Source organism: Pan troglodytes, chromosome 4 (assembly GCF_028858775.2).
Source record: "Pan troglodytes isolate AG18354 chromosome 4, NHGRI_mPanTro3-v2.0_pri, whole genome shotgun sequence".
Classification (NCBI taxonomy): domain Eukaryota; kingdom Metazoa; phylum Chordata; class Mammalia; order Primates; family Hominidae; genus Pan; species Pan troglodytes.
In genome coordinates, this window is record NC_072402.2 from 170775327 (window position 1) to 170791657 (window position 16331).

At 40.6% G+C, this 16331-nt stretch overlaps 1 protein-coding gene across 11 annotated transcripts in view; it reads left to right on the plus strand.

Moving 5' to 3' along the window:
- The window catches only part of CREBRF (CREB3 regulatory factor), an 83126-nt gene that overhangs the window by 55682 nt on the left and 11113 nt on the right, over nucleotides 1-16331 (plus strand). For all 11 annotated transcript variants that reach the window (XM_518103.8, XM_016954213.3, XM_063810860.1 and 8 more), the window contains 2 exons: nucleotides 564-637; nucleotides 11321-11443. In XM_518103.8, coding sequence (XP_518103.2) covers nucleotides 564-637; nucleotides 11321-11443 — 197 coding nt within the window. The remainder of the gene's footprint in view (nucleotides 1-563; nucleotides 638-11320; nucleotides 11444-16331) is intronic.

Sequence of the window (16331 nt, forward strand, 5' to 3'; positions counted from 1 at the left end):
TGTGAATATATTTCCATTTCTCTTAGATAAATATCCAAGCATATATGCTTATAAGAAACTGCCAAACTATTCTCCAAAGTAGCTATATGTGCTGTTTTACTTTCCTGCTAGCAACACATGAGGGTTCCACTTCACATCCTGTACAACTTTTGGTATTATCAGTTTTTGTTTGTTTTTATTTTTGTTTTTTAGCCACTTTAATAGGTGTGTGCTGATATAGCTTTATTTTTAAATGTGTGCTAAATTTTTAAAAATCAATTTGCATAAATGATTATGTTGTGTTTTCTGGTAACTCAGTTATTTGTTAAATGTCAGTAGGCAGCAGTTTTGGATTGCTATTAGAAAATGAAAGATGAAAATTCACTTAAAAAAGAAAGCAAGCTGGGCATGGTACCTCATGCCTATAATCCCAGCACTTTAGGAGGCCAAAAAGGGAGGATCACTTGCAGCTAGGAGTTGGAGAGTAGCCTGGGCAACATAGCGAGACCCCTTCTCCATAATTAAAAATAATAAAATTAAAATTAAGAAAAAGAAAGTGAACTAACTGCTCCTTCCTTTCACAGAGCTTGTCGGTTAAAGAAGAAAGCCCAGTATGAAGCTAATAAAGTGAAATTATGGGGCCTCAACACAGAATATGGTAAACCTAAAGTTTTAAGAAGTTGATTAACCACCTATTGATTTGCTGACCACTCTCTCTTTTCTTTGGTTTGTGATTTGCTTTCGCTGTATTCTGCCTAGTTTTTGGCTAGCCTCCTATTTGTTTATCTGTTCAGTAAGCCACATGCTCACTTTCCTTCAGTCTTGTCCGCCTTTTAATATAAGTTTCTGTACTGCTGACTTCCCAATCCACATCTCATCTTTACACTAACAAGCTGATCCACATTGTGATCATGATAATTTATTTATTTTTTTCTGTAAAAGATGTGGAAAGTTTTACTAGTAAATTAAGAATAGGCAGCAAAAACAACCTGCACTTCTCGAAAGATCACAATAATTTCTTCTATTTTATAATTGTGTTACTGGATTAGCCAGTTTTGTTGACTGATTTTAATATTTTCCCTAAATTGAATAATGATATTTTAGGCTTCGTATTAATAATTCAGACCTGTGTTTTTCAGATTTGATTGCTCATTGGAATTGTCTGTGTACTTGGTTAAAATACACATTTCTAGGCTTCTCTGCAGATCTTCTGAATTAGATTGTGTACAAGTAGAACTCAAGAATCCATATTTTTAACACTTCTCAGATCATTCTCTTTTTGTGTGTGTGAGACAGGATCTTACTCTGTTGCCCAGGCTAGAGTGCAGTAGTTTGATCACAGCTCACTGCAGCCTCCACCTTCTGGGCTCAGGTGATCCTCCCACTGCAGCCTCCCGGGTATCTGGGAATACAGGAGTGCACTACCACGCCTGGCTGCTTTTTTGCATTTTTCATAGAGGTGGAGTTTCTACTGTGTTGCCCAGGCTGGTCCCAATTTTGTGGGCTCAAGCAATCTGCCCACCTCAACCTCCCAAAGTGCTGGGATTACAGGCATGAGCCGCTGCACCCAGCCAAGATTATTATTATTATTTTTTTTTTTTTTTTTTGAGACGGAGTCTCGCCCTGTTGCCCAGGATGGAGTGCAGTGGCACGATCTCGGCTCACTGCAACCTCTGCTTCCCAGGTTCAAGCAGTTCTCTTGCCTCAGCCTCCTGAATAGCTGGGACTACAGGCCCACGCACCACACCTTGCTAATTTTTGTATTTTTAGTAGAGACAGGGTTTCACCACGTTGGCAAGGCTGGTTTCGAACTCCTGACCTCAGGTGATCCACCTGCCTAGGCCTCCCAAAGTGCTGAGATTACAGGCATGAGTCACTGCACCCGGGCCCAAGATTATTCTTAGTGGAACCATTCTAGCACTTACTCAGGAACTACTGGCTTTGATCTAAACCAAAGTGCTTCTCAGCATTTCACATTGTAGCACATGTAGAAAATTATCATCTCTGAGGCATCACGGAATGTAACAAGAGTAGGCTGCTCATGGGAGGAGGTCCCCATGAGCTGAGGGGATAATTATCTTACACATCTAGAACCCTTTTACAGCACTTCAGGGGTATGGGAAGCTCTGGTTTTGATCTTCTGTGATAAGAACACCTCCTTTCTCACTTATTTTGTTTAAGCCTGGTGTTATAGGAGTGTATTCCTTTGCCTCAAAAATTGTCCTCTTCGATGTGTAGTTCTTTTGGGCAAGTTGAATCTGAAAGTGAAACAGTGTGAACAATGACCAATTATTTGTTTCTAGAGGTTTTCTTAAGTTTAGCATGTCTGGCACATAGGTGTTCAATAAACTGTGCAGTTTTTCTTAATCTTTTATCTTGATTATTTTGTTTCCTTTGGTGAGGGCAGAAAAAGAATTTCCAACTGTAAAGTTTTCAACTTATGAAAGGAACTTAATGTTTTATTTAATAGCCACTCAGTAAATGAATTAGATAAAATAATTGTTGGTGTGTTGAAATGCAAAGCTATCCATTTTCCTATTGTTCTTTCTTACTATTGAAACATTTTGGCCTTGAGCTCTGTTAGTGGTGCCCTGGCCGCCTCCTAGATATCTGGAAGTCACTCTGTTACTTTTTTGTGGAACACTTATTATCCATTACCTATCAGCCCAATAGTTTCTAGAATTTGTGATTTACAATTTGAAAAATATTTTGAGACTTGAGAACATAGGCTTACCAACTTTATATTTTGCCAAGTGAGAACAATAAAAAGAACATCATCTACTGTTACTATAATTTCATATAAGGAAGGATATTTTAGTATTAAAAATTTGAGAAGGGCATAATCTCATAATAGAAAATAAATTTAGCTTTATGAAAAATGTACTCTGTTGTCTTTATCATTTTTAATATGTCATGAACTGGCATTGTTCCAGGGACTAGCTTCAGGGGCCCACTGTACTACTCATCTCATCCTATCCCACCAAACTTCCTTCTATTGATTCCTCCTGACAAAGCTCACTGGAGACTGCTGTGTGAATCCTGTGGAAACTTGTTGACTCAGAATGAGAAATAGAACTGTTAGCTCTTCACCCTGACTGATGTATTTTGTCCCTAAGGAAAGCTATATGGAAACATTAAAACCAGAAAATCCCTTGATGAATATGGCATCAGAGGAGGAGGATCTGTTTATGAGTTGAATGTTTGGACTCAATTTCTGAGAGCCAGGTGCTTCTATTTCCTAAACCAGAGGTTTGCGGTAGCATGAGAGCCCTTTCCCTTTTCTCTCCTTGCCCCGTAATGTGTTTGGGCACTGTCAAGGCTTGAGAAGAACTATTCTGCTCAGTTTTACTTTAGATTTTATAGTGTTTTTTCTTTTTCTTTTCTTTTTCTTTTTTTTTTTTTTTTTTGAGACAGAGTTTCACTCTTGTTGCCCGGGCTGGAGTGCAATGGTGCGATCTCGGCTCACCGCAACCTCTGCCTCCTGGGTTCAAGCGATTCTGTTGCCTCAAGCCTCCCGAGTAGCTAGGATTACAGGCATGCACCACTATGCCTGGCTAATTTTGTATTTTTAGTAGAGACAGGGTTTCTTCATGTTGGTCAGGCTGGTGTCGAACTCCCGACCTCAGGTAATCTGCCTGCCTCGGCCTCCCAAAGTGCTGGGATTACAGGCATGAGCCACTGTGTCCGACGTGTGTTTTCTCTTTCAAAAGTAACTTTATTTACTTTTAACCTGTTGAATATGGGAGAACTCCATTGTTTTCCCTAAGTCTAGCCTTTATGCAAATATCTTTCAGTAAGTAGTCTTCTCTTTCAATTATTCATGGGGAAGAAACACAGATTTTTTGTTTCAAGTGATATAGGAGGTTAGCTGTACTTTCCTTGTTCAATGACACATTTTACATATATTGGCCCTGAATGTAGTTTTGCTTTGTTTTTTTTTGAGACGGAGTCTCGCTCTGTTGCCCAAGCTGGAGTGCAGTGGTGCAATCTCAGCTCACTGCAAGCTCTGCCTCCCAGTAGCTGGGACTACAGGCACCCGCCACCACACCTGGCTAATTTTATTTTTTTGTATTTTTAGTAGAGATGGGGTTTCACCGTATTAGCCAGGATGGTCTTGATCTCCTGACCTCGTGATCCGCCCGCCTCGGCCTCCCAAAGTGCTGGGATTACAGGCGTGAGCCACGGCGCCCGGCCCCTGAATGTAGTTTTAAATTGTCCCTCTCACTTTCCTCTTCAACTGCAGTTTAGATTGGCCCCTTCTCAGTATTGCTAGATGAAGAATAACAAATCACTGGTTTTTACACCAGGCACTGTGGCATGCTTCTGTAATCCCAGTTACTCAGGAGGCTGAGGTGGGAGGATTGTTTGAGACTAGCCTGGATGATAGAGAAATACCCCATCTCTTTAAAAACAGAACAAAAACCTCAAATCACCAAGGCAGTCTCTGAAGAGGTAGAGATGAATTTCAGACTGTAGGAATCCTGTGTGCTGAAATAAAAAATGTGTTTTCCTTACAGCTTTACCGAGGTATAATTGAAGTACAGTACCTACACATTGAAAGAGTATGATTCGATTGGTTTACATATACGCATACATATGTGAAACAATCAAGATAATGAATATTTCCATTACCTCCAAAAGATTCCTAGTGCCCCTTTGTAAGTCATTCTGCTCTCCACTCCTATCCCTGGGTAGCCTCAATCTGCTTTCTGTCACTATAGAGTAATTTACATTTTTCTAAGATCTTACATTGGTGGAATCACAATATGTTTACATTTTTGCCTGGCTACTTTCACTCAGCATAATTATTTAAAAATTCCTCCATGTTGTTACCTGTATCAATAGTTAGATCCTTTTTATTGCTAACTAGTATTCCATTGTATGGATGTACTACAATTTGTTTATCTCTTCACCTTTTGATGGATACTTAGGTTGTTTCAAGTTTTTGGCTATAACCATGGGGCTATGAATATTTGTGTACAAGTATTTGGGTAGACATATGTTTTAATTTCTCTTGGTTAAATACCTAGATGTAGAATGATTGATTCATAAGATAAGTGTATATTTACTTTTATAAGAAACTGCTAAACTGTTTTCCAAACTGACTGTGCCATTTTGCATTCTTAAAAACAGTGTAGGAGGGTTCTAGTTGGTCCACAGCCTTGCCAACATATGGCAAGGCCTATCTTCTTATTTTTACAAATCTAATGGGTGTGTGATGGTATCTCATTGTGGTCTTAACTTTTCATTTCTCTGATTAATAACATTGAGCCTCTTTCCTGTGCTTATTGGCTGTTCATATGTTTTCTTTTGTGAAGTGTCTGTTCAAATATTTTGCCATTTAAAAAAATTGGTTTCTCTTCTAAAGGTTCTTTATTCTGGGCCGGTCGCAGTGGCTCATACCTGTAATCTTAGCACTTTGGGAGGCTGACATGGGTCAATCACCCGAGGTCAGGAGTTCGAGACCAGCCTGGCCAACATAGTGAAATCCCGTTTCTACTAAAAATACAAAAAATTAGCCAGGCTTGGTGGTGAGCACCTGTAATCCTAGCTACTCGTGAGACTGAGGGAGGAGAATCACTTAAACCCGGGAGGTGTGGTTGCAGTGAGCTGAGATTGTGCCATTGCACTCCAGCCTGGGCAACAAGAGTGAAACTCTGTCTCAAAAAAAATAAAATAAAATAAGTAAGTAAGTAAATAAATAAACGTTCTTTGTTCTGGATATAAGTTCTTTGGCTTGGCTTTTTGCTTTCCTCATTGGCATCTTTTCCTTTCCTTTTCCTTTTTCCTTTCCTTTTCGCCTTCCCTTCCCTCCCCTCCCCTCCCCTCCCCTCTCCTCTTCCCTTCCCCTCCCCTCTTCCTCCCTCCCTCCCTCCCTCCGTCCGTCCTTCCTTCCTTCCTTCCTTCCTTCCCTCCCTCCCTCTCTCCTCTCTCTCTCTCCCCCTCCCTCTCTCTCTTTCTTTCTCTCTCTCTCTCTCTCCCCTCCTCTTCCCTCCCTCTCCTTCCATCTTTCTATCTTTCTTGTCTTTCCTCACTCTGTTGTCCAGGCTGGAGTCCAGTGGTGCGATCTCAGCTCACTGCAACCTCTGCCTCCCAGGTTCAAGCGATTCTCGTGCCTCAGCCTCCCAAGTAGCTGGGATTACAGGTGTGCACCACCACACCTGACTGATTTTTTTTTTTTTTTTTGAGACGAAGTCTCACTCTGTTGCCCAGGCTGGAGTGCAGTGGCGCAATCTTGGCTCACTGCAAGCTCCGCCTCCTGGGTTCATGCCATTCTCCTGCCTCAGCCTCCCAAGTAGCTGGGACTACAGGCGTCTGCCACCATGCCCAGCTAATTTTTTTGTATTTTTAGTAGAGACGGGGTTTCACCATGTTAGCCAGGATGGTCTCGATCTCCTGACCTTATGATCTGCCTGCCTCGGCCTCCCAAAGTGCTGGGATTACAGGTGTGAGCCACGGCGCCTGGCCTGATTTTTGTAATTTTAGTAGAGACAGGGTTATGCCATGTTGGCCAGGCTGGTTTCGAACTCCTGGCCTCAAGTGATCCACCCGCCTCGGCCTCCCAAAGTGCTGGATGGGATTACAGGCATGAGCCACCATGCCTGGCCCTCACTGGCATCTTTCAAAGATCAAACATTTTTAATTTTGATGAATCAATTTGTCAGTTTTTGTAATATTTCATGATGTTTTGTGTTGTAAGAAACCTTTGCCAACTCCAGCATTTACAAATCTTTTCTTGTATTTTTTTTTTCTTAGCATTTACGTAGTTTTAGGTTTTGCATTTAGGCTTATGATCTTTTTTAGGTCAATTTTTGCATATGGTATAAGGTAAAAGATGATGTTCATATTTTCCCATATAAATATCTGGTTGATCAAGCACCATACATTGAAAAGACTTTCCCTTCCCCATTGAATTGTTTTTGCACCTTTGTTCAGTCAATAGACCATATATTTATGGGTTTACTTCTACATATTGTATTCTGTTTCATTGATACATTTATCTTCCTTTATGTGGATACAAAACTTTTTTTTTTTTTTTTTTAAATAGAGACAGGGCTGGGCATGGTGGCTCATGCCTGTAATCCTAGCACTTTGGGAGGTCAATTGGGAGTATTGCTTGAGGCCAAGAGTTCAAGACCAACCTGGCCAACATAGTGAGACCCTTGTCTGTATTTAAAATTATTTTTAAAAAAGAAAAAAAGATTAAAAAAAAACATAGATGGGGTCTCGCTGTCTTGCCTCGAACTCCTGGGCTCAAGCGATCATCCCATCTTGGCCTCCCAAAGAGCTGGGATTACAGGCATGAGCCATTGCACCCAGTCATGTAGATAGAAAATTGTCTTGATCACTGTACAGAACTGTCTTGATTACTGTAAATCTTTAAGTCAGGTAGGGCTAGTTCTTGTTAGACCTCCAATTTTGCTCTTTTTGTTTAAATCTGTTTTGGCTATTACAGGTCTTTTGCATGTCTATATAGATTTTCAAATTACTTTATCATCTTTTACAGAAAAGCTTACTGGAATTTTAATTGGGATTGCTTTGAATCTTTAGATCTATTTGGAGAGAATTACTGTCTTAAAATGGAGTTTTCCGATCCATGGACCTGGTATCTCTCTCTACCTAGCTAAGTCTTCTTTAGTTTCTCTCTGTCATCTTTTACAGTGTTCAGTGTAGAGTGCTTGAACATCTTTTATTAGATGTAGTCCTGAGTATTTTATGTTTTTTAGTGCTTCTGTAAATGGAATTGCTTTTGAAATTTTATTTTTGAGTTCTTTGGTATTAATATATAAAACATATTTTTGTGTATTACTCTTAGTTCCAGTAGTAGGTATGTAGATTCCCTGGGATTTTCTGCTGACACAGTCATCATCTGCAAATAGGAATGGTTTTATTTATTCCTTTCTGATCTTTATGGCTTTTGTTTTTCTGCCTTATCAAAATGTCTAGAACAGCCACAATATTAAATAGAGTGGTGATTGCCTTGTTTACAATCTCAGGGGAAACCTTTTATCTTTAGGTATGATGTTTGTGTTGTACTTTTTTGTAGATGAGATGCCCTTTATCATTTTGAGAAAATTTCCTTCTATTTCTAGTTTTGTTTATTATGAATGGGTGTTGATGATTTTTTTGCATCTATTGGAACAATCATGTATTGTTCTCTTTTATTCTGTTAATACATCACATATTCATCTGTTAAAGTGGCAAATTACATTTGTTAATATTTGGATGTTAAGCCAACCTTGCATTCTTGGAATAAATGCTACTTGGTTATGATATATCTTCCTTTTTATATTGGAATCTATTGCTAATATTTCATATTATTCTATTCTAATATTATATGTTGGATTCCATTGTTAATGCTTTGTTAAGGATTTTGTGTCTACATTCAAGAGGAATATTGGTCTTTGATTTTTATTTTCTTTTTTTAAAAGGTTTTAGTACTAGGGCTATACTGGCCTTATAGAATTAATTGGACCATGATCTCTCTTTCTTTTTTGTTTGACAAAGTTTTATAAGATCAATTTTATTTCTTCATTGTATCTATGATAGAATTTGCTATTAAAACCTTCTGGGTTCTTTTTTTGGGGAAGATACTTGGTAATTTCAATTCTTTTACTAGAAAAAGCTATTCAGATGCTTTATTTCTTCTTGTATGGATTTTCTTTTTCTTTCTTTCTTTTTTTGAGACAGTATCTCACTCTGTTGCTCAGGCTGGAGTGCAGTGGCACAATCTCAGCTCACTGCAACCTCTGCCTCCTGGGTTCAAGCAATTCTCATACCTCATTCTCCTGAGTAGCTGGGATTACAGGCATACACCACCACACCTGGCTAATTATTTTTATTTTTAGTATAGATGGGGTTTCACTGTGTTGGCCAGGCTGGTCTGGAACACCTGGCCTCAAGTGATCCACCCATCTTGGCCTCCCAAAGTGCTGGGATTACAGATGTGAGCCACCGTGCCTGAGCCTCTTTTTTTTTTTTTTTTTTTTTTTTGAGATGGAGTCTTGCTTGTTGCCCAGGCTGGAGTGCAGTGGTGCAATCACAGCTCACCGTAACCTCCGCCTCCCAGCTTCAAGCGATTTTCTTGCCTCAGCCTCCTGAGTAGCTGGGATTACAGGCACCTGCCACCAAGCCCAGCTAATTTTTATATTTTATTAGACATGGGGTTTCGTCATGTTGGCTAGGCTGGTCTTGAACTTCTGATCTGGGGTGATCCACCTGCCTTGGCCTCCCAAAGTACTGAGATTACAGGCACGAGCCACCGCGCCCGGCCTTCCTGGCTTCTTATGTGGATTTTAAATTGTGTTTTCAAGAAATTTGTTCATTTCACCCAAGTTGTTAAATTTGTTAGCACCATATTTTCTTATTATCCTTTTAATATCTGTAGATTCTAAAGTGATAACACCTTTTTCGTTACTGATATGAGTGATTGGTGTTGTCTCTTATTTTTCATGATGGATCTACCTGGGTAGGGGGTTGTCAGTGTTATTGATCATTTCAAGGAACCAGCTTTGGCTTTGTTAATTTTCCTTATTGTATATTTTCTGTTACATACATTTCTGCTCTTTATTATTTCCCTCCTTTACTTACTTTGAGCTAACTTGCTTTTTTTTTTTGAGTTGGAGTCTTGCTCTGTTGTCCAGGCTGGAGTGCAGTGGCGCAGTCTCGGCTCACTGCAAGCTCCGCCTCCTGAGTTCATGCTATTCTCCTGCCTCAGCCTCCTGAGTAGCTGGGACTACAGGCACCTGCCACCACGCCCAACTAATTTTTTGTATTTTTAGTAGAGACAGGGTTTCACCGTGTTAGCCAGGTTGGTCTCTATCTCCTGACCCCGTGATCCGCCCGCCTTGGCCTCCCAAAGTGCTGGGATTACAGGTGTGAGCCACCACGCCCGGCCTTAACTTGCTTTTTGTTCTGTTTTGTTTTAAAGCTTTTCAAGGTGGGGAAATCTGTTTTTAAAGCTTTTGTTTTTGAGGGACTTGGTTTGATTTATTTAATAAACATTTACTAAGGTCCTATGATTCGATATAGCAGGCACTATCAGGTCTTAAAGCAATGAAGACAAGTAGGGCAAGTTGCTTACAGGTTAGTGGACATCGATGCATGTCTACAGTGTGTTGTCTTTTTTCCTTGCCGTTTTTTTTAGTTGGAGATGGGGTCTCACTGTGGTACCTAGGCTGGAGCACAGCGGCTATTCACAGTCACCATCCTAGTGCAACTGCCTGCAACTCCTGGGCTAAAGCCATTCCCCTGCCTCAGCCTCCCAAGTAGCTGGGACTGCACGTGCACACCACCACACCTGGCTACAGTGTGTTATCAAAAGTGCATACCCAGTAATCTTGAGGGTTTTGTTGTTGTTGTTGTTGTTTGCTGCTGTTGTTGTTGTTGTTTTTTGAGAGGGAGTCTTGCTCTGTTAGCCCAGGCTGGAGTGCAGTGGCAAGATCTTGGCTCACTGCAACCTCCACCTCCTGGGTTCAGGTAATTCTCCTGCCTCAGCCTCTGGAATAGCTGTGACTATAGGCACATGCCACCACACCTGGCTAATTTTCGTGGTTTTATTAGACACAGGGTTTCACCGTTTGGCCAGGCTGGTCTCGAACTCCTGACCTCATGCAGTCCACCTGCCTTGGTCTCCCAAAGTGTTGGGATTATAGGCGTGAGCCACTGCACCTGGCTAATCTTGAGATATTTTTAAAAAACAAGTGCCACATCATTTGAAATCAGTTTCTTTGTATAGGAGCTGCTTATAATCATTACTGCTTAATGCTTTCTTACACATTCTCCATTTCTTTTTTTTTTTTTGAGCATAGAATTTTTTTTATTTGTTGGTGTCATCTATTATTTCTTTTATTATTATTATTATTATTATTATTATACTTTAAGTTTTAGGGTACATGTGCACAATGTGCCAGTTAGTTACATATGTATACATGTGCCATGCTGGTGTGCTGCACCCATTAACTCGTCATTTAGCATTAGGTGTATCTCCTAATGCTATCCCTCCCCCCTCCCCCCACCCCACAACAGTCCCCAGAGTGTGATGTTCCCCTTCCTGTGTCCATATGTTCTCATTGTTCAATTCCCATCTATGAGTGAGAACATGCGGTGTTTGGTTTTTTGTCCTTGCGATAGTTTACTGAGAATGATGATTTCCAATTTCATCCATGTCCCTTACAAAGGACATGAACTCATCATTTTTTATGGCTGCATAGTATTCCATGGTGTATATGTGCCACATTTTCTTAATCCAATCCATTTCTTAATTATCTGTTATTACATAATTAAAAGGAAAGTCTTTCATGGTAGTGACATATTCCAAGTGTTTTGTTCTGTTTTACAGATAATTTATTGTTTGTAATCAACTCCATCAAGCAAGAGATTGTAAACCGGGTACAGAATCCAAGAGATGAGAGAGGACCCAACATGGGGCAGAAGCTTGAAATCCTCATTAAAGATACTCTCGGTAAGAAGAATACGAGATAAATTCATAACAATTAATAACATGTGTAAGATGTATGATTTAAGGGGATATTAAAAGTTCTTTTAGTTTAAGGAAAAACTCAAGTGCTCTCATTGTAATTACTCTCCTTTATGAGTAGTTTTATCTTTTGAGATTTAGTGTTCATAAACATGTGTTGCAGGTGACCACAACTTGTAATTTAGACTTAATCATGAAACTATTTTAACATTTAAGAAAAACAAACTTCTAGCAACTTTAACCTTTCATGGAGGACAAAAGGTCCCAGAGCTGTCAAGCCTGCAGTTTGCACTTTAGTGTAGAGATTCTTACTTGTTTTACTCAGTAATGCATTTCACAGGATTCCCACAAACTTGGCTCTCTGATTTCCCATCCCTGAACAGATTGCACAATGTGGGGAGGATCAGAGGGCAGGGATCTAGACGTCAGGCCAACTGAGAGCTGACAGGGAAGAGAGAGCTAGCTAGTATAGACATAGACATGAGAATCAGCTCAGCTGCTGTAGGAGAAAGTCACTGACAGACAGTAGCATCCAAGGCATCCAGCGTTATATGACCCACGAAAACCCCCAAAATTAAATATACACAATAAAAGGTCAAATGTTTTTCTTGAACAAAAGTATATTTATATTGAAAACAATCAGGTGAAGAGTAGACCCTAATCGCCAGTATTTTCCTCAGCAATCACTTACCTCCTGCTTCCATATGGATTAATTCTGTGCTTGACTTTTTCTTCAAATGGGTTGATGCTATTTTAATTTTTTATGTATTCTTTCATAGCATTTCTTTCTTTTCTTTCCTTTTATTTTTAAAAGCATTTTTATTCTTCCTTTATTAGCTACAGGGGGAAATTTAACATTACAAGAAAGTTATTTTTACCTTTTTATTTTTTAATATAAACATCTATATGTTTGGTAAGCTTATGTACTCCTTTACACTTGAAAGTCAGTTTTACCAGGTATAAAATCCTCAACTCGTATTTTCTTTCCTTGAGTATCTTGAATATGAGTCTCCATTTTCTTTTGGCATAAAGTGTTGCTATAGAAAAGCTAATACTGGCTGGGCGTGGTGGCTCATGCCTGTAATCCCAACACTTTGGGAGGCCAAGGCGGGCGGATCACTTGAGGTCAGGAGTTCGAGACCAGCGTGGCCAACATGGTAAAACCCTGTCTCTACTAAACATACAAAAATTAGCTGGGCGTGGTGGCAGGTGCCTGTAATCCCAGGTACTTGGGAGGCTGAGGCAGGAGAATCGCTTGAATGCAGGAGGGGTGGAGGTTACAGTGAGCCAAGATTAGACCACTGCACTCTAGCCTGGGTGACAGAGCAAAACTCTGTCTCAAAAAAAAAAAAAAAAGAAAAGAAAAAAGAAAAGCCAATATTGACTAATTATTTTTTCCTTATAAGTACTTTGCTGTTTTTGCTTAGGTGCCAAAAGGATTTTTTCTTTAAATACCAGTGATTTTGCTAGGTTATATCTTAGAGTTGGTCATTTTTAGTTGACATTTTTATGTTTATACTGTGTTCTTTCAATATGTACTTTCAAATGTTTTTAGTGTTTGATCTGTTCCCTTGCTTTGCTTTTCTTCTGTAGGGACTCTTATTATCTATAGATTGGCTCTTTTTGGCCCATCTTTAGTATTCGTCTGTCTTTCTTTTCTCTTTTCTTCTTCTTTCTTCCTTCTCCTTCTTTCTTCTTCATCTTCTTTTTTTTTTTTTTTTTTTTGAGACAGTGTTTTGCTCTGTCACCCAGGCAGTAGTGCAGTGGCACAATCTTAGCTCACTGCAGCCTCCACCTCCCAGGTTCAGGTGATTCTCCTGCCTCAGCCTCCTGAGTAGCTGGGATTACAGGCACCCACCACCACACCTGGCTAATTTTTGTATTTTTTAGTAGAGGTGGGGTTTCACCATGTTGGCCAGGCTGGTCTCGAACTCCTGACTTCAAATGATCTTCCTGCCTTGTGTCACTTTTTCTTGAATCATTTTTATCTCTTCATTTTTAACATTATTTCTCCTTTTTACCTTCTGTTTCTCTTAAAGCATTATTTGCTGTCATTACTTGCTGATCTTAGGTTCCTTTTACTTTCAGGAATTTTCCCCTGTATTTCTAATTATTTTCTGAATTCTGTCACCTTATTTCTTAGTTATTCTGTTTCTGATTTATGTTCTTTCATGTATCGTGCCATTTTCTTTAATGTCTTTTATTCTCTTTTTTCTTAGAAAAAGTTGTGGGATTCTGACCTTGATACTTCTCTGTTGTTCATATATATGTGAAATTAGTTCCTCTGAACTTTTAAAAGAAGGTTTGGTTCAGAATAGCTTTTCTTTTTTCACAGAGTCTCCGCTTTTCAGTTAACATTTAAAAACATGGCATCCGGGCACGGTGGCTCACGCCTGTAATCCCAGCACTTTGGGAGGCCGAGGCAGGCAGATCACGAGGTCAGGAGATAGAGATCATCCTGGCTAACATGGTGAAACCCCGTCTCTACTAAAAATACAAAAAAAAGCTGGGTGTGGGCGCGCGCCTGTAGTCCCAGCTACTTGGGAGGCTGAGGCAGGAGAATTGCTTGAACCCAGGAGGCAGAGGTTACAGTGAGCCAAGATTGTGCCACTGCGCTCCCGCCTGGGCGACAGAGCGAGACTCCTTTTCAAAAAAACAAAACAAAACAAAAAAACATGGCACGCCAGGTTTGGTGGCTTTTTCCTGTAATCCCAGTCACTTGGAAGGCTGAGGCAGGAGGATCATGTGAGGTCAAGAGTTCTAGACCAGCCTGGGCAACATGGCAACCCATCTCTGAAACAAAAACAAAAAAGTGGCACCTGTCTTTCTGAGATTTCTTGTTCTGCTTCCCTCCCTCATTTTATTTGGACCATCTCTGTTTCATATCTTTAGTTCCTTTCTTGCTCAATGTTAATTTCAACCCCAGGGTTTTTTGTTTTGTTTTGAGACAGAGTCTCACTCTGTCGCCCAGGCTGGAGTGCAGTGGCGTGATCTTGGCTCCCTGCAGCCTCTGCCTCCCAGGTTCAAGCGATTTTCCTGCTTCAGCCTCCCCAGTAGCTGGGATTACAGGCGCACACCACCACGCCCGGCTGATTTTTGTGTTTTTACTGGAGATGGGGTTTCACCATGTTGGCCAGGCTAGTATCAAACTCCTGACATCAAGTGATCTGCCCTCCTTGGCCTCCGAAAGTATTGGGATTACAGGCCTGAGCCACTGCACCTGGCCAGTTTTTTTTGTTTTATCACGGCTTGCTCCTGTCCTGCAAGAGTCCTGGCTGGTCCATTTTCAGAGTTCACAGAGGCTCAACTGTGGGCCCCTTCACTTCTGACTGTGGGTTCCTTGTACTCACCTTGTATTCAATATTGGGTTGGAGAAAATCCCTCACAGCGTTAGCTGCAGTTCTCAAGTTGACTCCGCTGTACTTGCCAGTGGGTAACCTATTGGCTATTTGGAAATTTTTTTTTGTTCTCATGTCCATTACTTCCTTTTGGCCCATCCACATAAATATTGATAAATATTGATAATGCTGTTGCCATACATGTCTTAAAGCTTTTGGTAGTTTGTTCCTACCTTCTTGAATGTTCCTAGGGATACCTTATCACTTGTAAATGTTTTCCATGGGTTTATGGTTTTGCCATTTAGTTGCTCTGTTTTTATATGGGGAAATGAAGATTAAAAATCTATGTGGTGGCTGAGCACAGTGGCTCATGCCTGTAATCCCAACACTTTGGGAGGCTGAGGTGGGAGGATCGATTGAGGTCAGGAGCTCAAGACCAGCCTGAACCTGGAAGGTCAAGGCTTCAATGAGCAGGGTGATTGCACCACTGCACTCCAGCCTGGGCAACAGAGTGAGACCCTTTCTCAAAAACAACAATAACAACTATACAGCTGTCTTGCCAGAATTTGCCTCTGGACCAGTTTAAATGGGTTGGAGTTTCTTTTTCTTTTTCTTTTTTTTTTTTGAGACAGTCTCCCTCTGTCACCCAGGCTAGAGCGCAGTGGCACTATCTTGACTCACTGCAACCTCCGCCTCCTGGGTTCAAGTGGTTCTTACGCCTCAGCCTTCTGAGTAGCATGTTCCACCATGTGCAGCTAATTTTTGTATTTTTAATGGAGACGGGGTTTCACCACGTTGGCCAGGATGGTCTCAAAGTCCTGACCTCAAGTGATCTTCCCGCCTCAGCCTCTCAAAGTGCTATAGTCATGAGCCACTGAGCCTAGCTGAGTTTCTTTTTCTTTTCTTTTTTTTTTTTTTTGAGATGGGGTCTCGCTGTGTCACCCAGGATAAGAGTGCAGTGGCACGATCTCGGCTTACTGCAACCTCTGCCTCCCAGGTTCAAGCGATTCTCCTGCCTCAGCCTCCCAAGTAGCTGGGACTACAGGCGCATGCCACCGTGCCCGGCTAATTTTTGTATTTTTAGTAGAGATGGGGTTTCACCATCTTGGCCAGGCTGGTCTCAAACTCCTAACCTCGTGATCCACCCACCTCAGCCTCCCAAAGTGCTGGGATTACAGGCGTGAGCCACTGCGCCTGGCCTGAGTTTATTTTTCTTAAAGGTAATTTCTCTGTCAGGTTACAAATTCTTCTGGAGTCATTTTTGATAATTTACGTATTCCCGAAAAATTACTTCCTCCTGGGCCTCAAATTTATTAAAAGTGAGCAAAGCATTTTTGTTTGATTTTTGATTTCTTCTATATCTGTTGTTACTGTTCCATTTTCATTTATTATTTTGTGTCTGTTCTCCCTTATTTCTTGATTCATTATAGGTTATTCTACTTTCTCCCCCCCAAAACCAGCTCTTAACTTACCAGTTCTAATTTCTTGAGTTGTTAGATGCTTAATTTTTTTCTTTTTATTCTTTCTTGACCATT